Below are 25,809 nucleotides of genomic sequence, written 5' to 3'. Positions count from 1 at the left end.
AATTATGATACTTTACGACTGCACCGTAATAGGCATAATTAGTGTTTAACCAACCCTTTTTACGGATGATCCTGATCACCCATAGACAACTCCTCTAAATCCTCCTAGAAGGCAGGAGCTTTGATTCTTTTGACTTCGAATAGTCCTCCCTTAGCCTCACAACGCAGTATATCCCCAGTCATTATGAGTACAGAGAGACTGGGAAGTTTGTGGAGACAGTTCTATTTTTGATTGTAGTATGGAGTGCCAAGGCGTATATTAAAAACATCAAAAGAACAGTAAGTATCACCCTCAAATTCAAAGCCAAGAAGCCGTTAGCCCCGCATGATCCATCGCTCTGGATGTACCTAAAGTCCAGTCACATATTACCCTCCCCGACGAAATACTGCAGAGCAGTCGAACCGTTGATTCAGCATTGCCGTTCAAAGAACGCGGCTGTTCTCGGCCTTCTTCTCTTCCGGAACGCTTCCGGATCTTCTTCTAAACAGTCTATGCAAGACTTTTCCGCAGCCAGTCACTACTCGCGGAAGCAACGTTGGTTTGTAGTGGCGAACACGGAAAACATAGTAGATGATTGCAGCCCCCGCAATGTTAAAACCAATATAGGCCCAGCCAATTCCGAAGTTGCGCCAGCGTTGGCTGTACTCTGATATACGATCATGGTTAGCACTTGAACAGCACTGAGCAGGACGCAGAGTTCGCATCAATTAGGCTTGTCACTTACCGATCTTGCTTAGAGACAGATACTGGTCTGCGTTAGTAAAGGCGCAGAACTCGCACCCCGTCGTGGCATTGGGGTTGGAGAGTTGGCCTGGCGATACGCTCAACCAATCCGCCAGGTATTGACCGCATGTCTGACCTTGGGGCGGAGAAAATACACTGAGCTCCCTGCTAGAACACTGAACACTCTGCCCGTGCAGCGCATTGCCGCACATTCCAGCGATCAAGTAGGTTAGGGGCGAGACACGGTACATAAATATCCAGAATCCGGGGAGTGCAGTTGGGGTCTGCATGACTCCATTAAACGTTAGAATCAAGGCAAAGGCCAATGTTGCAACGGTTCCTGTTCGGTGTTGGACTAGTGTCAGCCAATGTTCTCATTCGGCCACTTCTTGTTGGACATGGGATATCTTACCTCCAGTTTCGGCATCCGGCAAGGATGAGATCACCAGGTCTGCGAAGGTCGAGGTGAAGAGGAAGAATTGAATCACAAATAGTAGCATTAGTCCCTGCTTATCCGAGCTCTGATTTGCACCATAAATCGGATAGTAGTAACTCGCCCAGACCAGAACTCCGAGAATGGTCATGTACGGAATCTCAACGACGATATTCGAGACAACGAACGCCACCCATGAGTAAGCTTTGGATGGCCGTTCACGAACCTCATACAACGAGCGCTGAGTGACAAACTTGGGCATTATTCTGCGAGCTCGGTTAGGGACCAAGGCTTCAAATATCATGAACTGGGGATCAGCGGGGTAGACTTACTGTTGGACCAATGTGGAGAAGATTGAAGTCAACATGAAGGAACTGAATAGAAGGTTCTGTATCCCCTGAATCGATTGTCCTGGCAAGAAGTAGGAAAAGCCAATGAACAAAGCCGAAACGACGCCTAGCATGAACTTTGCCCCGATATAGGCAGGTTCACGCCAGTACTGCTGAAATACCCGGTGAGTGACCCACCACAACTGAGCAGTGAGCGGCATGGCATATTCTCCCTGTTCGTCCGACATTTTATCAATTGGTGCAGGGCCACCATTGGGAACAGATTGCGAGGCACGGATGCGACCTAATTCGGCTTTTACTTTGCGCGCTTCAGGGCTTTCTTTCCAAACTACAGGCCAGTCTTTGGTGGCTTGGCCAGATGCCCCTGCGCCAATGATTTCCAACATGTATTCGGCAGGCTGGAATCACAGGATTGTCAGACACTGGCGATATGCATCTAGAAACAGGATGTATTGGACTTACATTCTCGGAGGGGTCACACTTCCTTGCTCCGTTTCGCTCGAAGTAACTGAGCAGTGTTCTGGACTGCTCCCCGATTTCGCCAAAGTAAACTGTTTTCCCACCTTTGGCTAGGAAGAGAAGACGATCAAACTGCTGGAATAGAATGGCACTTGGCTGGTGAATTGTGGAAAGAACCGCCTGTCCGTTATTTGCGAGCTTACGGAGAAAGGCGCAAATAGACCATGCGCTCTGCGAATCTAGGCCACTTGTTGGCTCATCAAGAAATAGGCTGTCCACGCGACGCGCCTTGTCAGTAATTTGCCTGAGGCCACAGTAATTTGCCTGAGGTCACAACTTACAGAAGTTGGGGTTTGGCTGCAAGTTCGACTCCAATGGTCAGGAGTTTCCGCTGCTCCACATTGAGGCCTTCTCCTGGCGTACCGACGACAGCCTCCGCAAAATCCTTCATATTCAACATTGTGATGACTTTTTCCACGTAGTCATACTTCTCTGCCTTGGAAACGCTCTTGGGCTGCCGTAGCATTGCACTGAATCTCAGAGCCTCTCGTACAGTAGATGTAGCGAGGTGGAGATCCTGTTGCTGCACGTACCCAGTTTGTCGTTGAAAGCTTGCTGGAAGAGACCCTCCATTGACCAACATATCCCCAGTGACCACCCCGATTGAGACCCGCTGTGCAAGAACATCCAGCAGTGTGGTTTTCCCGGCTCCAGACACGCCCATCAAGGCCGTAAGAGTTCCTGGCTTAACCCAGCCGTCAACATGATCGAGAAGGCGGCGCTGTCCGCCTTTTACCGGGATATCGTAACAGAGGTCCTGCCAGGTGAAGATGCTCCGCTGTTCGGGCATAACTGTACTCAAGTCGACGGGCTCTCCATTCTCCGCTGGCGACTCCAGCGCCAGTGTCTGGGAAGTGGGAGTCTTCTCTGTATCCTGAATAGTCGGTTTCATGTAGGCAGGGACATGACCACGACGAAAGACAAGAAACTCAGCTGTGGACGACGTGGCGGAATTCATCTCTGTGGCAATGAGGTAGATGCAAGTAAAGAACATCCAGAAGCCAATGAGGATGCCGAGATTCCTCCATTCGTGAGAGTAGCTGTAGCGGTACTGCGCGTAGATGAAGGAATCACCAGACACAGTCCTTACTCCTGCAACGGACCCAGGCACAGAGCAAATAAATGCATCACCAGACAAGCTAGGGTACCCAGGAATAAACTGAGAACACTCGAAACTTCGTCCATGGAACTCATTGGAAATGAGACTCTCGAAGGTATAGAAGAGTGGGTTGATCCATCGCAACCAGGAAAACCAGGGATGCATCTCCGGCGCCGGGATCACAAATCCTGCATAGATGACAATGATTAGGATCATGAGTCCAGCCAACGCCATGGCCTGGGCAACACTTCGCGTCATCGCGGCCAGAGTACGGAAGACAGCCGACATAATCATAGTTGAAAGGAAGCTGAAGAGAAAGAAGATGAAGAATTGGGATGCAGTGTAGCGCTTTCAACTTTGTCAGCGGCTGAATAGCTTCACACGCATTTGGAGAATGTGGACTTACCAAACTTCCAAGGAAATAGATAATCACATTGAACAATACTGCAGAAATAAGCTTGATGGGTAAATCTGCAATTATCCCCCCGAAGGCCTCTGCAAAAGGGTGGACAAAGGCATAGGAAGCTTGCTTCTCCACAATAGGACGCTGATCATAGAGGGAATTGATTTCCGTCACGCTGATCAGGGCATTGAGTCTTCAGAACGTCAAGATCAGCCGGAGTTCGTCAGATTCTCGGCAGGGGATCATCGGCTTACAGGGTGGCAAAAAAGAGCAGTGAACCTTTGGCGAAGAAACCAGCAGTGGCATCCGGAGTGCTGCAGGATATAGTCAGTATTGTCACCACAATGTGACGTGATTAGATCTATAGTAAACTTACTCGAAGAAAATCGATGCAACAACCAAAGACATGACGATTCGACCAACAAGCAACGTCAGAGTTGAAGCTTTGTCGTTCCATATCCTAAAGAAGCCAGTTGTCATTAACTACCCAAGCGAGAGGCAATGATGCTGATGTCAAGTAGCATTTAAACGTACCTCTGATAGGCCCTTATCATGCACAGTTTGAGTTGCATTGGAATGGAGATAAGATATGGACTTCCTGGCCGGACATGCTTTGCCTGCTCCATTCGCTTCCCAGCTGTGACATCCTCTTGCCCGTGGCCCCCGAGAGGATATTCAGACTCGTACTGTTTGATTTCCTGCAGAAGGGCAGCGTACTCTGGGCTACCCTTCCAGTACCTCTCAAACTCTTCAGGAGTTCGGGGAACTGTGTCCTCCATCCCTTCTTGGGCCTTGCGCTCTTGAGGGTTAGTAACGGAAGTAAGGAAGTCTCCAACCGTCTGTCGAGGAGGGTTGACCCAACCCATCGTGGTGAAATATTTCTCTGCCTGCTTGCATGGCCCAAAGTAGATTTCGCGGCCTTCATACAAGACAATAACCTTGTCGAATACGTCATATATTGCTTGAGATGCCTGGTAGGTTGCTACAGCATGGCAGCTTCCGGTCAGATCGGCTGAGATTCGCAATGCTTTCACAAATTCCAGAGCACTGGCAGCATCAAGACCTCGTGTACTGTTATCCCAAGCAGCAAGAGGAGCTCGAGCGACTGCAGACACAAGGAAGTAACATGTTAGCGAAATTTACCCTCACATTTGCCAAATCCCTTGGGTGGAGGTTTCGTCTTACCCGCCATCTCTGCAATACTGTGATAACAATGTCAGCCGCCACTCGTACTTGGAAAATTGTAGAGTCAACAGGATATAGGGTAGAGGATGGATGAGCAAATGGATTTCTTACCTGACACGCTTTCGTTCTCCGCCAGATACTCCTCGGATATAATCGTCCCCAACTGTACATCTCGACTCAGCTGATGCATGCACCCACAAATCACGTGTTAAAACTGACCTCGGGTGTTATAAGTGTGGGACAGGCCCAGCACTGCCATGGCTACCTGTGTTGTTTCCTTTACGTATTTCTTGCGAGAATCGCCCGCCAACCGATGAGATGGCGTCCTGGCCGAGGCGGCAAATTCCAGAGTCTCACCCACGGTCAAATGTGGAAAATGTTTATCCACCTCCTGATTGTAGACGCACTCGCCCTTAAACTCTTTGTGCATCTTCTTCATGGGGATTCCATTGTAGTGCATGACCGAGTCCGGATGTAAGTCGAGCCCGTGCAATTCACCACAGATTGTCTTCTGGAAGGTTGAGCAGCCGCTGCCCGGTCGACCGAGGACCATGAGCATCTCGCCGCTCCTCAGCACACCGTCAAAATTATGCAGAATCTGCCTCTTGGGCGCTGAATGTATGATCCCTCGGTAGATGTCCGGACGGAACGGAGCCAACAGAGTCGAGTCAACTGTTTCCTGAAGCTGCAGCGCTGCGCCGGACCCGGAGACACTGAGGTTTTTGAAGACCACACCCGCATGCTTACGCAAGATTCCTTCCTCGTCGAGCTGGTTGAGCTTGGTACGAGCCCATTTGTACGCGTCGAATTCCTTCCTGGTCGGGTCGAGTGCCGGGTCATCTTCTGCAATTGTGTCCAGCGCCGCCCCTCGGCTTTCCCTCCGTCGTGCTGGGGTACAGACAGAGGAGGCGATCCGTGAAATGGCGTCAATGTCGGAGCGAGTCACAGATCTCGAAATCTGGCTGGCGGTTTCCGGATCTGCACGGTTCGGGAAAGACCCTGTTGAAGAGCTCTCACTTGTGGACATTTCTTCAACATACTGAGGTGGTAACATTGTATAATCCCTTGTAGTACAAGTTGAGATGGTTTGGAGTTGCACTAAAATTGGGAACCCTTCCTGTAGGACAGGCTGCGCTCCAGATTATTTACATTCCTTGCGATACGTCTTCTCGACCCATTTATAGACTACAGCAAAACCCTCGTAACCCTCTTGGAAGGCAAATCAGCTCTATGCATCGGCACACGCTCAAGGGCCGTGTTATCACGGAGGAAGAATCGTTCACCGTCCCGTTACTCTACGTACGTTGAAGCTTCTCCGACATGAGAAATCATTAAACTGCAGCAGCCATCTCAGATGGTATGATAAGCCCCGTTACCCCGTACCCCGGTCACGGAATTCCACAATCTCCATCTTCCGAAGCTCCGTCGGTTCGAGACAGGTGGATCACAAAACGACCAATGACTTGACGTGCATTTGATTTTTAAACAATAGTTGCCACATTGTACCATGGAAGGGCCGTTTGGTAGTCTGAGCGTGGGTGGTGTCTTGGCAGTTTTAACTTCGTCGAACGCCTATCCATGTTGCCAAGGAAGTTCTGAGGTTATCAAGGTAGGCAAACGATGTCCGGTTTCCCTATTATTCTTTCTTTCCGAACTCCGTGCGGTGGAAAGCTTTTGACTCTGAGTCTCGTGGCGATGGCTTTTCCCGGGGTGTCTCTCCAATCCTACCGCACAGAAAATAGTTGGGAGAAAATAATCGTTTCAGGGGGAGGATTAAGGTTCTTCTGTACATGTTCGAAAAAAAAAAGTCACTCCATCGCAGTAAAGGTTCTAGCCTTTCCTCATAGAATTCCCTACTTCGGATAAAAGTCAATATTATCCTTGTCTTCCTTACGACAGTGCTGTTCCCGCTTGGCTCACAAGGATTCCACCCACAGATACAGATTTGGATTCAAGGTTGGCATGGGAGGGTTTTGTCACCAAAATGGCATTCGCCTTGGCGATATGGTGATCAGAAAGCCAAGCCACATCAAGCGTCGGTCTCAGAATACGGACCACTCACTGCCCTAACTGCTCTCATTGAAGAAGGTTCGGCATGAGAAATCAAAAGAAATGATTCTGGACCGAGCTTGTTTGGGCTGTGCAGATTACAAATAAATTCTAACTGAAGTAAAGAGGTCAATATGTAATACTACACTTGGGCGTTAAAACATCGCATTCCGATGAGCTTCCAATATGTGTAGATGAACATCATCCCACAAAGGTGGGCCCTGTACTAGTGACAGGCATGGATAAAGCGAACTAAGGACAATGTACTCCTAGTTTGCACCTAAGGTATCACTGTCTAGTATGCGCTTAGAGGGGGTGCTGGATTACTAGGAGAATCACCAGCACCTAAACACAGCATTACCAGTTTGGTATTTCTCCTATTTCTCCCTCCATCTGTCCGGTCAGAGCATGGGGATATGCAAGCAGCGAGCAGATTGCATCCCAGTTACAGACCACTCGCTCGTATGATTCATGCTTCATCCGGAAATGGCCACATTTTCCACGCTTCCTCCCGCGATTTTTCTCCAGCCATCCGCTCGAGGAACATAGACAGCAATTCCCGGTTCTGCTTTTGTTTTTCGGTAAAATCCAGCTGAGGCGCAATCCACCCCTCAGCGTCAGTATCTAGGCATTCCAATGCAAGGCGTTGGACTTCATGCCAAGCTTGATACTCAACGAATTGGCGCTCGTGCGTATTGATCTCCTCTTCTGTAAAGAAGAGAGGACATCGTCCAGTAAACCCCAGGCCCGACCAATTCTAGAAGATTTCTATTAGGCATGCTCGAAGGGGAATAACTCCAACCTCGGAGACCTCTGCACACCGACTAAAAAGCTCTCGGAAAACACGAGGCACATTCATAGCATCATAGGCAAATCTGTCTTCAAGGTAGGTTGAAAATTCGTATGCCTTTGCCAACTTTGCCTGGGACCATTCCTGTCGCACAAGTGATTTGCTTTCTTCATCCAATTCATCAAACTCATCAGGAAGTTTTGGTTGCACAAACCCTTTGTGTAATTTTGCGGGGGTCTCAGGAATATGGGCCACTGTGCCTGAAGAAATGCTGGCAACGCTGATAGAGATTGAAAATCAATTATAGATACAATCTGTGAGCTTGCCTCGGGAGCAACGTGTATGTTTCCCATATGCAAATCTGTGTGCCACAATATAGGCCGGCTCGACTTGGTTAGAGTTGGGTGGGAATCCAACATTGGCATGAAGCTCATTGTGGATTGTAAAAGTTGGGTCTGTTCTTCAACACTTCCTTGGTAGAACGGCGGTGGCCTATCCAAGCGCTTGCTCGATATCCGAGCTAGCTCCCGTTTTGCGATAGATATCCCCAGATTTGACATCGACATCGTGTTCCCTGTGCAATGGGTTAGCTTGTGCCACTGTCACAATCCACGGTACTCACATGGTCCTTGGTTGCAATCCCATTTTGACTGTCCGAGATTTGTGTCCCAATCAAAGTGAAACGAACGATCACCTGAAGGGCCAATACAAAACGTGTGTGACGGATCAATACTCTCGTTGAGCCTTTGATAAGTGGGGAGCTGGGCCCCTGCATCTGCTCGAAGGTATAGACCACCATACGCGGGAAATTGAATAGATGATAATTGGGCCTCAAGCTTCGTCAAGTTCTTTATGAGGTCCAACTTGTCAATTTCCGCCATGTCGGCCCATCGCTGAAATAGTGGAACGCCGGCGGCCTTCTCCAAGACTATGTATTCGGCACCTACAGGATTCCAGCTGTCTGAGGACCATGAAAGAACGCGTGGAACAGGGATGCTTGTATGTTTCCGAACTGATCGGCTGGTGTGAGCAACTTAAACAACGTGCAAGTAATGGAGACATACTGTATTCTAAAGCGCCGACTTCAGACGCTGTTGTTAAGCACGCTGGACCGGCAATGCGGCAGGGAATCTTGGCAACAACCTCTTTTCCATTTTCTTTCTTCATCAGAAGAGCCTTGCTGAAGCCCCCTTCCATCTTCTCAATCGTAATTACGGGAGATGGCTCATCACCAGCGACTGCAGCAATATCGCAAAGAGCATCTAGGCGTTGTTCGTCAATAAGGAAATGGCCGTTTGTATATGCAAAGAGTTCTTCGTGACCGATCGGTCTTCCTGGCCCAATAATCAGAAGGCCTTTCTTTTATTTCTTTCTTTCTTTCGTTTTTGGGTTACCTCGACAAAATATGGACAACTGGGCTTTTGATGGGCGTTGTTGCAGTTTCCTAAAGTTCTTGAGGATTGAAAACATTGGGTTCCCGGCGAATCGCTTAATCTTAATGAACTTGGCTATGTCAAAAAGAGTGTATCAATTTAATCTCACCTCAAGGGGTCTGGAGGCCATCCCTACCTAGGTAGTGGTTGAGCGGCCAAGAGATACGCTGGATTGGCTGGCTTACTTGGCTTTGGCCAAGACAAGGCGTACTCGAATACCTCTGGCATTATTGGCTGGCTGTCCATATTTGCTTGATAAGATCGCATAACTATTAATCAGAGTCTGGAATGGCTTTCGACAGTATTATTTCGAGACACTTTCAACACAATTGACGCAGGTCTCGATGATGTGAGGATGCAGTTCTGATTACGCAGTATAGTTGTAAACAGTCAACGCTTTGCGAGAGGAAACAGGCGACATGAACAGGTTTGAAGGAGTTCTACTCATTAGTACATGTTTAGAAACATATCCCTCACCTTCATAGTAAAAGATTGTACTTCCTCGTAGAATTTCCTCCTTCTTAGAAAGGACGATATTACCATGCAATAATATTCCCTCTGTTTCTTTATGGCAGTGGCTCTTCCAGCTTGTCTCGCCTGATCTGCACCTATTGGGGTTAGTAGCAGAATACGAGATGGACCAAAAAATATATAAAAGCTGAGATCGCCTCCTCAGTGAGACAATTCCCTAGCTCGGCTCGCGGTTGGCTCCAGCACTACTCGAGAATCGAAGATGACATTAGGTACCCACCATCGACGCGCTCCCTTCTTATCAGCTCAGGCTCTAATATACAAAAATCAAGGCATCCCACCACGGAGAATGAAAGTCGTGGTTGGCGGGGTAGACTGCGGGGGAAAGTCTCGTCTTCTATCCGCGTTGATTAAACTAGCAGAGGATCGCGTCAACGGCACTACCTCTGTTCCGCTGGAAAGCACGATATATGAGATTGAAACAAACTCCAAGGATCCCAGATATGCCAAGAAATTTGAATTTTGGGAGGATTCCAAAAATGCACAGGACCGTGGTGCAGTTGACTTTGCGCACCGGAGTACAATGAAGGGCCTTGTTGATATTGCTTTGATCTGTTTTCCTCTTGACATAATGGCACAAGACTTGGATTTAGGATACCCACTGGAGGAGGCGATAAGTGCTAGGATAAATGATATGATAGCAGGCATGGAGATCGCTGATAGGTGTTGCAAACCACGAAAGAACCCCGCGGTATTTCTGGTTGGGTGTCGAAGTGATTTGCTGGGTGGCGATGCTGAGGATCCCTCACGAAGAAAGAATGCCCCGTGGCATCAAATTATCATGCAGCTTGTGACTGACAGCGGCGTCCATGGGTACTTTGAATGTTCGGCCACCACAGGTACTGGTGTGGGTGAGTTGTTGGACGCAATGGTGGATGCCACGCTTCATCCACCCAAGAAAAGACTCGGACTGCCTAGAGGTCTGTCTATTGCTGGGGCACGAACAAGCCATCGCAGAAGACATTGTATTATTTTCTGATAACCTGTCTATATCTCCTAGGATGGAGGACCTAATCGGAAATGGTTGCTAAACAGCTCTTCCTCCCTGCATACGAGGTAGAACAGGTCAGCTAGTTGCCTGATACCGTCTGTTCTGATCTGGGCGACGCCGAAATCCCTGGAAGAAAACTCATCCCAGTGCCTAATCCGTGCGTCGCAGAGCCGGGAGTATATAGAATTCCTGTATCATGGAACTTCATGCCCAACAACAGCGTATCCATGCTTCATTCCCGTGCCAACACCTTCTGTGTCCAGCTCAGCCCCATGAGGGACAGACAAGGCTGAGTGGCTCAAAAGGATTGAACTTGGCGGCATTTCCTCTCCATTGTCTCGCCAGAGCCCTAGATTTGTATACGCTGCCTTATGCAGGGCCAATGTCTCCTCGACTGCCCACTGGTCCCGCTTGTAAACGGCCTTTCCACGTCGCAGCCAGCCCACTACGGTATCCACTGTGAGCCCGATAATCACAATGAGGCCGCAAATGATGAGTGTGAGAGCCAGCCCAAGAATTGAAAAGTTTTCGTATCCTGAGGCATTCTTCATGAGTTGGTTCTGGCATGCAGAACGCGCAACCGCATTGATAGGGGCAGTGACATTCCACCCATAACCAAGCGTGTTGGGAGGGAGGTTTTTTGGTGCCGTGGCCCATTCGAAGACCCAAGCCTGCTCTTTAGCTAACGAGGTGGCAAACCACGTCGACACTTCAATTTGCCATTGGTTCGGTGGAAGATATGAATTGAGATTCATGTAGGCCATCATTGACGCTGTGACGAGGAGAGGGTTTATTTAGCTCGGGAATGCAGGAAATAGAATCACCATGGTTTACTTACCGTTCAAAGCAGCGCCTCCTCGCCCATTCACATTGGAATACATACTCCGGTCAGTGTTTGCTGAGAGAAACCGTGAGACGGTTGTGAGCTGGGCCATATTGAACCCCAGAATTGGAGTCACACCATCAAGTTTAAAAGCAGACAGGAATGTACTCATCTGGCCACCAAGCTTGGTGCAGCCGGAATCACCAGATCTGCTTGGGTTGCATACTTGATACTGGTCCACGCACACCAGGAGGTTCGCCTCATAGCTCTTCGACCACAGTGTCCTATTGAATGTCGTGTTTTCCATGCTGAGGTTATTCTCAACCTCGGCTGTGATCCAAGGATCATGGCTGGGTTGCAGGTACATGACACCGTTCTGATTCAGCATCATCATAGTGATGTCGGCGTCGGTTTTGTTGATCCTCGGATCTGGGGCCCATGATCGAGTCGTCAGCAGGAAGCCCGTGGGATCGGCTTTGGCAAACATGGCGCTGGTTCATTAGAATATACGTTCTCTTGGGCCATCCTGTTGGAGGACTCACCTCAAGGTGTAGCCTATGCCATCCAGCTGCGGGCTCGGGGTGTATTCGAAGGTGTAGTTTAAATATGGTTGGCCCATATAGTATTGTGCTCCAGCATTGATATAGAGTATTGTACCGTATGTCGAGTCGTTCCGGCTCGTCCCTAGGCCGGATCCATGTTTGACTGGTGCGCAAGTCGCTACGCGCCTGAATTTAATCCGGTCTCTCGGCCGCGCGTTGATGCCAAAGTCTGTCTGCGAATCTAGAAGGCCGGTGTCCATTTGGAATGCCGACTGCCCGTTGTAGGCGCATAGCTCGGACGCAAAAGGGCAGGACGCGTTTTGATTCGTGGTAAATGGTATGCTTGGACGAGCGTATGTCCCGCACAGGAGTCCTGATGGGCTCCCCTGATAACATTGACGGACATACGTCGCGGCTTCGTAGGTATCCTGCAAGGTTTTGAAGCTCATGACGGAATCTGAGTCGTTGAATTGAAATCCCCCACAAGCCGGGCCGATGACGATTGTAGAATCGCCAGCGGTCTTGGTGATGTAACTTGTGAAAAGTCCAGACACACCGAACAGAAGGATATTGAGAATAGCCAATATCGCCAATGGTAGGGATCGCCCAACGGCCTTGACCCGTGATGCTGTTCGCCCATTCTCAAATGGCAGCTTGATCAAAGCCCAGACTGCACCGGCCGCAGTCTTGTTGCGGAGAATGAGCTGGCGCTGGGAGTGCAGTGCATCTTGCCCTTGGGCGGGTTCCGTGGTATAGGCCTGATGAATGGCAAAACTTAGAATAATCCAAAACAAGGACCCAGCAAAGGACACGAGGATGGCCAGAAAAGCGCTTAGGACGCCTGCATGCTTCTGTGACAACGTCAATGTGGCTCCGCGGATTGCACCTTCGGACCAGTTGATCCAAGCCCCAGTGTAGGTGTGGATGCCGTCAGACATGGCTTTCGACAATGGACCGATGCTACTTCGCGAATTCATTCGGAGGGGTCAGACCCCCTAAGGAGGACTTGACTTTTGAGCCCATCTTATACTAACAACTCGCAAAGTCAATTAATGCGTTCAGTATCCAGCATTCATATCACTCTGTGCAGTGGCTATTTTGGAGTGCCAGCTGAACTCCGATTAAAACGCCATTAGGCACCTAGTAAACACCTGAGCTTCGAACCCGATTGCTTGAGTCTGCGTCTTTCGCTTCAGCTGCCCGGTTCCAGCCAAGCCAGCTGGGATTGGTAACGGAAAGCGACAAGGCAGCGGTGGAGGCGTTAGTATCTCTTTCCTCATTGGATGCCTTATGATAGTCTTCAGCCCCTTCTCGTGTGGGTGAAACACAACGGGAGACTGATACAGTGGGCGACTTTACCTTGGTACCTCCACCGCGTCGGAATGGTGTCCACAGACCTTAATATTCGGCACCAGCCCCGACTCTTTCGGCTACCTGCATATTCAATCCTTTGGATGAGTATGATGACATGACGGAATTTGCATTAAGTCTCGTATAACCGAAAATGGCAACTGTAGATATGCGAAAGAGTCCGTAGAACTTGAAGTACTCCGGACGACACGTGATACTCCGGAGTTTGCATGTTGATGGAGGGTAAAATACGTTGCCTTCGGATAATGATACGATGATAATAGAAGTCCCATGGTGAGGCCTAGACTCATCCAAGGTGAATCTACCGAATGTGGCTGCAGAAAGCTTGGAAAAAGCAAGTATATTTTTCTCGTCGCCTCACATTCCCATCACGTAACCTTGATTGGCAATCCGCACAAGCCATACCTGATGAGAAGAGCAAAAGGTTTGATAGTATTGGTCACGGTCCATCTGACCTGTTCTAGTATGAGGCTGACAGGGGTGAGAGCAACCTCTCTACTGTCCTCTGAGGTCTGAGGTTCACATCACGCGCTACTATCCTGACCGCAGTCTATTTTGGCATTTTGACGCGAGTGGAACTGAGTCCCTCACAGTACTTGGCTTGTAAAAGCCACTATGCATCACCACACAATAAGTCTTAATATTTACTCCGCGCCCTTTCTTTTCTTTTCCATTTTCTTTTTCTTTTTCTTTTCTTTTTTTTTTTTTTACCCCCTCTTTTTCACCGTCTCCTCTGGATTCCTAGAGCATCAGGCTACCTTTTTATATGTTTAGACTTTGTCCAGTTTCCTAGAACACTCAGTGAGGTCAAGTCATGAGCGCTAGGTCTTTGCTTCGGAGTAGACTTCGGTCGGCTTGGTTTCAATGTCCTCCGAATATTAAGTTTGGGTCAAGGTCCCATGCTGTTGCTATCAGGAATCAATATGTAACGTAATCGGTAAGCGATCCGCCATTGTATGCCAGCCGCCATCTGCTGTATTCCTTATAAAATGGCACTTTTCAAGTCTTCGATATCTCAACAACAAAGCATCTAGGATGCCTAAAACTTAGTATACAAAGTACTCTTATATTAAATATATATACATTAAGTAGAGACCTTTAAGGGGTTTCATTTTCTTAAGGTAATATTCTTTACAGCCGTATTTTTGGTATTTAAGAATAATACTATATTACCACTCATAAAAAAATCCTAAAAAAATTTAGAAAAACTATATTTCTACTCTATATTACATATATATATAACTACGTTAACAGAAAAAGCCTCTAAAGCTATTGTGATGGAAACACTAATGTTTTAGAAAGTGCCATTTTATATGAATACAGCACATGGCGGCTGGCATACAATGGCGGATCGCTTACCGATTACGTTAAAGGAGAAAGCTCGGATGTTATCTGTTATAGGAACTTCTATCTCTCAATGTCACAAATGCCTCACGTGTATCCTCATGACCTAGAATAGGGTTGCGGTAAACATAATGTAGAACCAGCAGGATCGGGATTCCAGTTTATTATTCATGTTCTGACGTTGAAGGGAAGTGCTGTTATATATTAGCGCGGCATCACAGAACTAATCAGACAATTACTCAGCCGCCCAGGCCGCCAGCTGACAGAATGAAGGCCTCGGTAGACCTATGTCTAGAAACCAGAGTGGATCCGCGTCCACAGATCCCTGTCCGTGGCCCTAAGTTCACTGTTCTAAGTCGCAGGGCCCATAGCCAAACGTGAATGTGTTATACTGATCGAAGCGATCGGGGCTAATGATTATTGTTTACCACCCACCGTGATCTTCAAAGGCAAGGTCTTCATATGCGGCTGGTTCGAAGAAGATCTACCGAATGATTGGCGGTTTGAGGTTTCGAATAACGGTTGGATTGCCGATGAAATAGGCCTCCGGTGGTTACAAAAGACTTTTACACAGCAACAACGTACCGCAAACGCGGCCGATATACGCTATTGATTCTTGACGGTCACGGAAGCCATTTAAAACCCCAATTCAATCGAATCTGTGCAGATAACGTGGGACCGAAAGCGAGGATTTCCGGGCCTGTAGCTAAATTAGCTAATAGAAATCTTGGAAGGACTAAACTCGAGACGCAACTAAAGATTCATCTTGAGAGTCAGCAATGGACGGATGTCTACACCCGGGTCTGCAAGGGATACTAATTGCATGTGGCCTGGCAACAGACTTGAGCGAGCGGGAGACCCTGTACGGAGTACCCATATATATACTGTGCCAGCCTAGATTTTATTCGCCCACGAGACCATATTTGAGCTTCACGAAAGACTCTTTCAACAACCATGGCTTTTCTCATCCCTGAGCCCCTGCGCATGATCCTGACCAACCCGGCCATTCTGGACTTCTCGTCGGACGGACCAGTGCCTTACGCACTGCGCCAAAAGATAACGGGCCGCCCACCGCCTCTGCCGGTGGGTCTGTCGCTGATCTCAAAGGCCGTCCTGGTGACGGGAGCGACCGGGGGCATTGGCCTCGAGGCAGCTCGCCAGTTAGCAGCTCTGGGTCCGCGTTCCCTGATTCTCGGAGTCCGTAATATCCCCAAGGCGGAAAGGTTGAAAGTCCAGTTGGAACGAGAGCATCCCAGTGTCCGTGTGGTCATCTTAGAACTGAACCAGGAGTCGCTTGCCTCAGTGGATACCTTTGTCGATGAGCTCTACAGCAATGAGACTCATCTCGACATCGCCATCCTTAACGCAGGAGGCCTGGTTCGGGAGTCTCGACTAACAGTGGATGGATACAGTCCAACCCTCCAGGTTAGTTGCACCTTGCACTGTCGCCACCAAAAGCTTCTGTGAAATTTAGACAAAGAAAATAAATTACTGAAGTGCTAACCATCTGCCCCGCCCCCTCTGATGACAGGTCAACTTCATCAGCACTGCCTATCTCAGTCTCCGACTCCTTCCCATCCTTCGCACCGCTCACTCAGAGAGAGACTCCCCGAGCCCCAGCATCGAGTGCAGTAGCAGTGGTGGCCGCCTAGTTCTGGTTGGCTCTGAGGGACACGCATGGACAACATACATCACCAACCCCACAGACGCATGCCTACTATCATCATGCCGACAGGCCCCTTCCCCCAGCACTAGTGAAGAGCAGTACTACCGTAGCAAGCTTTTCCTGTCGTTAATCGGACGGGAACTAGGCAGGCGGCTAGATAGACGGGAAGTCACCGTCATAACCACAACTCCTGGGTTCTGTGCGTCCAACTTCTTCTCCGACCAGGCCGGCCTGTTAACGCGGCTAATTAAGCGGACCACTGCTCGCTCTGTACAACAGGGAGGCGCTCTGCATGTGCACGCCGCGACGACTGATGGGAGGGATATTCATGGGGGGTATTTACGGGACGGAAAGCCGACTTTGTTGTCTAAATTTGCGCAGGGGTCTGAAGGAGAGCTGCTCCAACAGCAGTTGTGGGAGGAGTTGCAGACGCTGTTGCGTCAGCGTGGGTATGAGATATGTATCTGATGATTTTCATCACCTGCGGGTATAACTTCAAAGCATGGATACTGAGGCGACATCTCGAGGATACCTGCAGGCCCCTAGCTCTGCCGGGTTGTATCTTGTATCCTATGAAAATCATCGTCGGTGGGATGCGAATTCTACCGACCAACAATTCTCCTAGTCTAGACCGAATATTCTTGACAACGCAGGAACATACTTCGAGGATGTCGTCTTCAAGCCAAATTATCAGTAAATCTAGAACATATTAGAGCCACCCAAGAAGCCCCAGTGGCAATCCATTTCAAGCTCATAGTAGACTCTCGGCAGACCGCCGCCGCACAAGCAGCCTCGCTGTCGGGTCCGCCAGGAGATTCAAGCCATAGGGCTGGACACGTGCCCCCTCTCCCACGGGCTTTATGTCGTATTTGAGGAGTATGTGACAGAGCACTATCTTGATTTGTGTTGATACAAAGAAGCGCGCCGGACACGACTGCAGCCCGTGTCCGAATCCCAGGTGAATCGGACTAGTGCACGTCAGTTGCGCGATAGTCTCGTATCCTCGTTGCTCACGCATTCGCAGAAACCGATATCCGTCATATTCATCAGGACAGGTGTATATATCAGGGTCTCGCATCATAGCCACGGATACGCCTATGTTGGATCCTCGTGGGATGTGGTAACCATCCGAGAGGGTAAGAGACTGCGTCGCCGTGCGCTTCATCATAACTTTATGCCGGTCAGCGTATATTATGATGCTTATAGCGAGAGGCCACTTACCGGATTCAACGGGCTTAAGCCGCTGGGTTTCTTTGAGAACGCTGTCCATCAGTCGCAGTTGCTGCATCTCATGCTTGGCCCAATTGTTGATATGCGGTTTAACATTGGAGACTTCTTGACGCAATGCATCAATGAGCTCGGGTCGCTCGCTTAGATCGAGGAGAACTTGAGACAGGAGATCCACGGTGGCTGGCGAGGCGCCTCCCACAAATGCTAGTGGGCCCATGGCCGCGTCGTAGGAACGGCCGCGGGCGGCATCTGCTAGCCATTGGATCGAGTCATTGTAATTTACAACCTCGTGCTCTCCCTGTGTTTGACGAGCAGCAAGCACAGGCTCAATCAAAGATCGCACGGCTCTTTCCTGGCGACGGAGTGTTCGACAGGTTGGAAGAAACCAATGGATTATGGGACGGAGGGGCTGAGGCCAGAGGCGCAGCTCTTCCACCGCTCTCCAGGCAGTCTTCAGATATTCCTCTTGTGCAGCGTTCCATTCTTTATTGGCACGTAGTTCCGGGCCATAAAACAGTAGGCTGGCGAATCGAGCCGCTAGTTTCTCAACCGAGGCGGACACCAATACTTCACGCCACTCTGCATAATGTCAGATCTCCTTTGTTTGGTCATCGCTCATTTTCGTATCTCACCTTCATTATCAGACCAGTTGTCGGCAAGGAAACAGCTTGTTTCTGTTGAGATTGGTTCGACAATATTGTCTGTTGCAGATTCAAATCTTGTCAGCGCAGTGCAGAAGTGACTCGGTTGGAATATATACCGAATCCATAGGTGAGTCTCAACTTAATAGCGTCTCGCATTATGGGCCCCATTTCGGCCAACCGGAACGCTGCAAAACCAGCCAAGTCAGAAAAGTATTCCTAGCGCGATGGTATCGTCAGAAGGTGTCGATTTGTTTATCAGAAGGGGTTGGCGGTTGTCTGAGACTCGAACCTTGTGAAACCACAGCGAAAGACTCAATCGAGTATCATTCTTAATCTCTTCGATGTATTCTGAAGATAGCAGGATCATCGGACCGAGGTTGGTCATCAATTGAAACACGCGGCTTCTCTAGACATAGTCCGATCATGATCATCAGTTTCTGCTCGAATGACATGTTTCAAATACTCACCTTGAATCCTAGCCGGATAAGGTCCTGCGCATTTACTAGAAAGTCTTGCAGTCTTTGCCCTCGAAGACGGGTTCTGCCATTGATGACTGGGATAGAGGGCGCCTGGCGACGGAGCACGAGCACTAGAGACATCACAGCTGCAACAATCAACCCTACGACGGTGGGCCGCGCAATTTTGATGTCCAAGTGTTGCAGAATACCTTTTTCATTTTGAAGATAGTCCATGGCCAACGGAGTGTGTAGCGGAATCGATTCGAATCTACGTCCACTATCCATTCTATTATCAATTCCACCAAACCCTCAATTCGTGGGGCGCGTCATACAGAGCAAGCGATATGGTGGCTGGGTGGCTTAGAGTAAGGGGTGCAGGACCCAGATTAGGAAGACTCAAAGGGGCAATATGCAGGTTAACGTAAGGAAGTCCATGCATTCCAAGCTATCGAAGTTGCCCCCAAGCAAGAAGTCGGTCAGCCCTAGTGACGTGGGACCGCTATTGTGGCCACCACGAGCGGATAATTCCACTTCGCCTACTCTCTCTCTCTCTCTCTCTCAATGATGCTGATTATCTTATTTACCCTGACCCCCTCACGAGTTGGTTTACCCAACTAGACCAAAATACAAATGCGTACTCAGCTAGTGGGCTGTGGGTTATTATCCAAGTTCGGGAACGATATGCAGGATACTACTACTATTTATGTCTCCATGTGTACAGTTGCCAAGTACCACTTCCTAAACGGATTAATGCCTCGCTGAGGCCTGTCGTGGCCCAGTAGCCGTTGTTGCTTTGATGCAGCCCTCATCGCGCGCGGCTTTGAAACCGTTGTGATGCTACGGCAAAGTCCAAAACAGCTTCCACTKTCCTTGTCCGCGAAGCACTGCTACTCTTGCCCCTTCCGTCTTCTCTGGGTCTCCACAACAATGCTGACATGCAATTGAACGCGTCGTCAGCCTTTCCGCGGAGCTCGCGCCGTAGTTCTCTTTGCCTTGTTACCAGACACGTACATGATGATAACCATACTGCCAAGTCAAGACTGCCGCCGTGGGCGAAGCTGAAGCACAGGGCCTTTCTTGTGACTAACGATATAGTCACTCAGCTGAAACTCTACAGGATTTGCCCGACCGCTACTTCCAAGCGGATGCCCAGCTCCCACATTCGTCTCGCACCTGGGCGGAAATCTGAAGTCAAATTGCCATACGATGGCGGCAGTCAAGATCTGCAGCTCCGTGAGAGCGAGGTTGCGACCCAGACAGGCCCTGGACCCCAGTGAGAATGGAGTGTACGCAGCCGACAGTGCAAATGGAAATGGTGTCTCACTATCCGAAAGCCAGCGCTCCGGAATGAAGACGTCCGGTTGGGAAAAGTAGGATTCGTTATGATGCAAGCTGTAAATGCCAGTGGCCACGCTGCAGCCTTCGGGAATGAGGTGGCCGTCGATGACCGCTCCGCCTTTGCCGACCTTACGGTACAGTGCGCCTGCCACTCCAGGCGAAATTCGCAAGGTTTCCTTGAGACATGCTTCGAGGTAGGTGCAGCTTTGCAGAGATGCTCCTGTTTTTATCTCATCAAGAGATTGAAAGGTGCGGCGGATTTCACTGCGCAGTTTTTCGTAAGCATTTACATACGTAGCCAAGTAAAACAAAATTGCGCACAGTGCGGCAGAGGTAGTATCAGATCCTGAGATTCCTGCATTAGCCGCGAAGGGAGAATGAGGAAAGAGAGGTGGAGCCCCTACCAGCCACTATCAACAGTGCAACCTCCGAACAAATCTCTGCATTGGTCAAGGGGGGCTGAGAAGCCTCGACTGCCACATTGGCTATACGACTGTATACCTGATTTTTGCCAGCTTCCTGCATCATACTTTTGACGAACTCACGATATCTTCTTGTCCCGAAAATTTTATCTCTAAACAATAACTTGTCTAGCCTCCCAAACAGGACATATGGCGCATGCATCAGGAAAGAAGCATGCTCCAGCATCCCTTCAATATCGGATACGATATGTCTCAACTCTGGCCGACGGACGAGGTCGCTACTGCGTCCAAAGACCAGGTCGGTGATAATGTCTAATGTCGAATAGCTACACCAATCAGACATCGAAAGGGGCTGCCCCCAGGAATGGTCTTCTTGGCTCGTGCTGGCTGAGGAGAGAGCATCGAGTAGCCTCAAGGCATGTGTCCGAATCTTCGGTTCAAATTCTTTGATAGAAGAGTTGGCGAAACCAGGTCTAATTATCCTCGCGCGTCGCCCGTGGTCTTTTGGATCTGTGGCGGTCAAGATGCTCTTGGCGCCAATATGGAGCAATTGGTAACAATCATCCTTCACAATATTCTTGGAATTCACGTATATATCTGGGACTGTCAGAAACCGGTGCAAGTTAAAGCGAAGCCAGGTCCGCACCTTTAAGTCCTGCGACGGTATTGAAGATGAGAACGTTTGGACCGTAGCGTACAATCGGTCCTGGAGAACTCGAAGGTCAGCTTCATTTCCCTGGGGCACACCGTGCAGGCTAGACATTTCACCATATTTGAGGTGGCAGCGCCGAATATGCAAGTGAACATCACCACTTGATCGGCTTAAAATACGGTGCACTGCTTCCATCTTGAGGAACTTGCCCAAGAATGGTCCGGGATATTTGGCTAATGGATGGAGATAGTTCTGATAGATTGCATAGCCGATGATCTAGGTTTTGAGTGTCAGGCATGGTTCGAAATGCGAGTCGAGAGAACAAGACTTAGGTGGACACGTCGCGGGGACACTTACAATCACCATGCCAGCCCCCACAAGGAAGAATTCATTTGGTGGTCGACTGGACATGATTGGTAACTTAGTGAAATGACCCAAGACAAAATTGTTCGTGTGAATTTCAACTATCAGTCCTTCATCTGGAATAGAGGAGGACAGTATAGCCCAGGGTATGCCTTTTATCTTCACCACGGGTGCTAATGTATGGCTTATAAATAGGACTACAACCGAGGTCAGGGTCTGAACCCTTCGATAGTCCATTTTCAAGTATATTTACGTCAGTTTTGGCTAAATAATCTATCGCTTCCAAGGGCTCAAGGCAGTGGCGGATCTGATCACGCAAGGGCCAGTCTAGATTACCCGGCTGTGCTGCAGAATATTGCATATGTGTCGGGTACCATACATATCTGGAATGTTTGTATTGATAGTGGTGCCTCTTCGTATTCCTGACCAAATGTTGTCCTTAAACCTTATTCAAATATTTAGAAGATTTCATTGTTCATTGGTCATGATGTAGGAGGTACAGGTACATACATATGTACGTGGAAAGTATCTTGAAGTTTTATGATCATTTATTTACTCGCTTTTCACATGATACTCAAGCTACAAGAAAAATAAATCTTTTTTGCTTGTTTCAATGGTTAGACAGATTAAGAAACCCATCCTGTAGACGATACCTTACTAGTAGAAGGATAATAGGATAATACAGCGAATACCCAATATTAAATGTTCTATGTTACGTCTGTCCAGTGCAACAAGCCACAACCGGGCAAGGAGGCTCAAAGACCTCTAACCAGTGACCCAGAGAGATTTCTTGTACTCTTGTGTCAATAATTTCAATATGGTTCCATGTGTCCTGATGTTCTCTTGTACAGGGTTAGGAATGTTTTCGTTTTGCAATGTAGCCCCGGTTTACTTCTAGAGTTTACTCCTTAGAGAGACCTCGGCCATAGTTTTAGAGCGGGTATCGCTCCAGGCTATGACAGCTTCCAGGAGTCCATCAATTTCCTGCTCAGTGTTTCCTGCATGAATCATGATGCGTATGCCTTCCAATCCCCGCGGTACAAATGGATGTCCCCCTTGTTGAACGCGATATTTTCGCCGACCAAGCTCGTCCGCGAGTGGCTTACTCTGCCCTTCCTGTGTATACAAAACTATTATGGGGGTTTGAAAGGGCCGCATGTCCCAATCCTGGAGTAGAGGGACTCGCAGTATACCTAGCTGTTCTATCTTTTTCCATTGCGGGTGTGCCTCGAGACCCCTGTAGAAGTGAATTATGTTCTTTTGCAGTGATTCGCGCCGCTAGTGGCACAATCTGTTAGCTCCTKAGAAAGTAAGAGACGCGGATTCAACAGACCTTTTCGCCTTCCTGGCTTGTGATCAGATTATAGCTTGCTTTGACTGTCGCCAGTGCTGGGAACGTTGGGCCGGTGCTAAAGATCAGATTACGGGCAAAGTTCAGCAACATGAGCTTAATGTCCTTCGTTGCCAAGACAGCCGCTGTCAAAATATTAGCCTTGAATGAAGTTTATCTCTTTCACGGTGACACAAACCACCAGTAGCTCCGGGCCCTTTGCCAAAAGTATGTACCCTGATGGCCACCTCGGCCTCCAAGCCCCAGAAGGAAATAAAACCGGAGCCGTTGGGACCCAGCAGGCCATTGGAATGAGCTTCGTCAACAACAAATACGTAGTTCTTATGCGGCAGTAGTTCCGCCGCCACAAGAAGTAACTGGTGAATCGGTACGATGTCTCCAGCGATGCTGTAGAAGGAGTCGACTGCGAAGAAGACAAGCTTCTTTCCAGCTGCAATTTCCGGAAACTGGCTCTGAGCTGAACGTACACTTTTCCGGAATGAATCAACATTGTTGTGGGCAAAGGGTATCTGGGTTGCACGGTTGTGTCGCATGCCGTCGTAGGTGCTGGCATGAGTCTCCTTGTCGTGGATAATCACGTCTCCTTTCCGTGGAATAGATGACCAGATGGCGACATTTGCGTCGTAACCGGAATTGAAATAGGTCGCTGATTCGGCCCTGTGTACTCTGGCGATGAAGCTCTCGACCTCGGTCAGGTACGCAGTCGGGCCTCCCCCCACACGTCCACCAGGACTTCCTATCTCAAAGTCCGGATGCTTTGCAATTTCATCCAGGAACGCTTTGCTCAGGACACGGGAGGATGACAGAGAGAGAATGTCATTAGAGCCAAAGTCAACGGTATCATGCGACCGTGGGGATGGGGGGATCAGCAGGCTTCCTTCACGGCGCCGTCGCTCAAGAATATCATGGACTCGCTGGTTAAGAAGAGGTTGATCATTCATTTTCTGTGAGATATTCTCCTGGTTGATAATGATACTATCTCGTACATGGGGATGCCTTGGATATAGGGCAGATCTACGGCATTGCCCATCGTAATTCCGTTTTCAATCCCTTGGGAATCTATGGGTCATGCGCACCGTGTTTAATGCATGGAACATGTGATGTATCCAGTCATTGAACACAGCGCATTTGCATACTGAGGCTGTAAATAGCGGTGATGCCAAAATCCACCATGGCTTCCTTTGACCCACCGATAACTCTCAATACACCCGAATTAGGCAAGTCTTCATCAAGAGATCCCTTGCTTATTTGATCGTACGTGACGATAACCACGTCAGAGCGGGGGTCATTACCTATGAAGGTCATCGAGACCCTGAGGGACAGTATCCTACGTGGTCAGTTTCTATAAAATGAAATGGTCACGTTGACCATCATCAATTGTTTATTTTTTTCTTGCCTTTCCTGATCCACGTTCGTTGCCGGCATATCTAACCAATCCCTCAAAATGTCCTCATCAACCGAGTCGATCTMAATCCTGGGCCTGGGGAACATGGGCTTTGCCCTTGCTTCCGCGTTTCTCGACAAAGCCTACCGAGTCACTGTCTGGAATCGAACAATCAACAAGGCAGACCCTCTGGTCTCGAAGGGAGCCATTGTGGCCGATTCCCCAGCCAGCTGTGCGCAGTCCGGCACTACTGTGATCATCTCTCTGGTTTCGGACGACGTGGTTCGGGATGTATTGTGCAAAACCTTCACGCTCTCCGGTCGTACAGTCGTAAACCTTACGACTAGCCGACCTCGCGAGATTCAAGAAACCGCCGACATGTCTATCAACAGGCTCGGCGCCGCGGGATACCTTCACGGATGCATCCTATCTATGCCCTCCCAAGTGGCGAGCCAGCAGGCGACCATAATCTATTGCGGACCGCAACCTCTCTTTGCAAAAAGCAAGCAGATCTACGAGTCCCTAGGCACAGCAAAATGGCTCTCAGATGATCTGCAGCAAATTTCGCTAATGGAAAATGCCTCTATATCAATGGTCGCGGGCGTGTTTGCGGCATTCTTCCAATCCCTGGCCCTTGCCGGTGTGGGAGGCATTGATGTAGTCTCCTTCACAACGCAGGTGATTTTGCCGCAGCTGCAGCTATTTCAGGAATTATTGCCACGGCTGGCGAGGCAGGACCAGGAACGGTCTCACTCGATGTGCCAAGATGGTATATCTGTCGAAACAGCGTTGGCATTGGTATCCAATGCATGCGAGACGGCAGAAACCTCTGGTGTCTCTATACGATTGCTTCAGGGCTTACAGTGTCTTTTAATGGAGGGAACTAAATTGGGAAAGGGCTCTGAAGATCTTTCCTCCATTATCGAAATGCTGAGGGGTCCGCATTGACTGCATCTGATATGGCATTTCATTCTTACTCGAAACCATCCTTCTTACTGTTATAGAACAAGCAATTCCAGTGGGATTTAGTATTTGGAAAAGGTGCTATTTTAATGTCTACCTACCATCATCCCATCTTTCACTGGCGGCTTGAAGTCATGATATTTACATTGTTCATTTCGTTGAATATCTGCAGAGGACTAAGGAACTGACGATGCCATTCAGGGTCTAAAAAACCCTTGAATTGATAGCCATAGGAAGACCTTGGAGACTTGAAACTCAGCCGAGACCTTGACACTACGCATCTTGTATCAAGCAGGATACCTAATAATACGTCGATGACTAGGCGTCCGTATTATTCTCTCACCGCCATGTACGATAGCTATACCCTGATCCGGAATGGAATAAAAAAGCAATATTCGCAGCTGCCTCGCTTGAGGTGGAAAAATGTACATCTTCTATTGCATATGATGAAGGAGGTCGTAGTTATGCAATCTGTAGATGGAAAATGTGTAGAGCTTGTTCCTTCCATTGCTAGCGTCCTTCATGGTATTATTATCTTGGATCTTGGCTAGGTTACCCCTGCTCATTTGGGCATATGCCGAACACTAACTAGACGTCTGGACTCACCGCTGGTTATTCAACAGGTGTGACGAATTAACCTTGGAGGGCTAGAAATATCATCCACAGGCGACCCATATAAGTGAGCAATAACTCTCATAGACCTTTTGTCCAGGATAGGTTACCATCTTAACGCAGTCTTCTGAGTTACAATA

General features: G+C 48.8%; 9 protein-coding genes across 9 annotated transcripts; 2 read left to right on the top strand and 7 right to left on the bottom strand.

Moving 5' to 3' along the window:
• Positions 1 to 422: 422 nt before the first annotated feature.
• Asppvi_007044 (uncharacterized protein) lies at positions 423 to 3,412 on the bottom strand (the record flags this gene model as incomplete). The annotated part of the gene is made up of 6 exons (XM_043302938.1): positions 423 to 646; positions 725 to 1,063; positions 1,136 to 1,422; positions 1,489 to 1,904; positions 1,969 to 2,269; positions 2,307 to 3,412. The coding sequence occupies 6 exons, from the start codon at positions 3,410 to 3,412 to the stop codon at positions 423 to 425; spliced, it is 2,673 nt and encodes an 890-aa protein (XP_043158873.1).
• A 365-nt stretch (positions 3,413 to 3,777) lies between these two features.
• On the bottom strand, positions 3,778 to 5,739 carry Asppvi_007043 (uncharacterized protein; the record flags this gene model as incomplete). The annotated part of the gene is made up of 6 exons (XM_043302937.1): positions 3,778 to 3,841; positions 3,904 to 3,987; positions 4,062 to 4,632; positions 4,677 to 4,729; positions 4,824 to 4,875; positions 4,932 to 5,739. 6 exons carry the CDS (start codon positions 5,737 to 5,739, stop codon positions 3,778 to 3,780), a joined length of 1,632 nt encoding a protein of 543 aa, XP_043158872.1.
• Positions 5,740 to 8,043: 2,304 nt separating this feature from the next.
• Asppvi_007042 (uncharacterized protein) lies at positions 8,044 to 8,748 on the bottom strand (the record flags this gene model as incomplete). Its single annotated transcript, XM_043302936.1, has 4 exons — positions 8,044 to 8,125; positions 8,174 to 8,201; positions 8,240 to 8,563; positions 8,616 to 8,748. 4 exons carry the CDS (start codon positions 8,746 to 8,748, stop codon positions 8,044 to 8,046), a joined length of 567 nt encoding a protein of 188 aa, XP_043158871.1.
• A 1,952-nt stretch (positions 8,749 to 10,700) lies between these two features.
• On the bottom strand, positions 10,701 to 12,809 carry Asppvi_007041 (uncharacterized protein; the record flags this gene model as incomplete). The annotated part of the gene is made up of 3 exons (XM_043302935.1): positions 10,701 to 11,278; positions 11,345 to 11,820; positions 11,872 to 12,809. 3 exons carry the CDS (start codon positions 12,807 to 12,809, stop codon positions 10,701 to 10,703), a joined length of 1,992 nt encoding a protein of 663 aa, XP_043158870.1.
• A 2,731-nt stretch (positions 12,810 to 15,540) lies between these two features.
• On the top strand, positions 15,541 to 16,720 carry Asppvi_007040 (uncharacterized protein; the record flags this gene model as incomplete). The annotated part of the gene is made up of 2 exons (XM_043302934.1): positions 15,541 to 16,011; positions 16,118 to 16,720. 2 exons carry the CDS (start codon positions 15,541 to 15,543, stop codon positions 16,718 to 16,720), a joined length of 1,074 nt encoding a protein of 357 aa, XP_043158869.1.
• Positions 16,721 to 17,003: 283 nt separating this feature from the next.
• Asppvi_007039 (cytochrome P450) lies at positions 17,004 to 18,818 on the bottom strand (the record flags this gene model as incomplete). Its single annotated transcript, XM_043302933.1, has 6 exons — positions 17,004 to 17,422; positions 17,474 to 18,061; positions 18,115 to 18,183; positions 18,243 to 18,342; positions 18,416 to 18,532; positions 18,594 to 18,818. 6 exons carry the CDS (start codon positions 18,816 to 18,818, stop codon positions 17,004 to 17,006), a joined length of 1,518 nt encoding a protein of 505 aa, XP_043158868.1.
• An 800-nt stretch (positions 18,819 to 19,618) lies between these two features.
• Asppvi_007038 (uncharacterized protein) lies at positions 19,619 to 21,407 on the bottom strand (the record flags this gene model as incomplete). Its single annotated transcript, XM_043302932.1, has 3 exons — positions 19,619 to 20,186; positions 20,509 to 21,272; positions 21,354 to 21,407. The coding sequence occupies 3 exons, from the start codon at positions 21,405 to 21,407 to the stop codon at positions 19,619 to 19,621; spliced, it is 1,386 nt and encodes a 461-aa protein (XP_043158867.1).
• An 846-nt stretch (positions 21,408 to 22,253) lies between these two features.
• Asppvi_007037 (aminotransferase class I/II-fold pyridoxal phosphate-dependent enzyme) lies at positions 22,254 to 23,651 on the bottom strand (the record flags this gene model as incomplete). The annotated part of the gene is made up of 3 exons (XM_043302931.1): positions 22,254 to 22,637; positions 22,693 to 22,835; positions 22,889 to 23,651. 3 exons carry the CDS (start codon positions 23,649 to 23,651, stop codon positions 22,254 to 22,256), a joined length of 1,290 nt encoding a protein of 429 aa, XP_043158866.1.
• A 548-nt stretch (positions 23,652 to 24,199) lies between these two features.
• On the top strand, positions 24,200 to 25,042 carry Asppvi_007036 (NAD(P)-dependent oxidoreductase; the record flags this gene model as incomplete). Its single annotated transcript, XM_043302930.1, has 1 exon — positions 24,200 to 25,042. The coding sequence occupies one exon, from the start codon at positions 24,200 to 24,202 to the stop codon at positions 25,040 to 25,042; it is 843 nt and encodes a 280-aa protein (XP_043158865.1).
• Between the last annotated feature and the right edge of the window lie 767 nt (positions 25,043 to 25,809).

Source organism: Aspergillus pseudoviridinutans (genome assembly GCF_018340605.1).
Source record: "Aspergillus pseudoviridinutans IFM 55266 DNA, scaffold_4, whole genome shotgun sequence".
Taxonomy (NCBI): Eukaryota; Fungi; Ascomycota; class Eurotiomycetes; order Eurotiales; family Aspergillaceae; genus Aspergillus; species Aspergillus pseudoviridinutans.
This window is presented reverse-complemented; position numbering and strand designations above follow the sequence as displayed.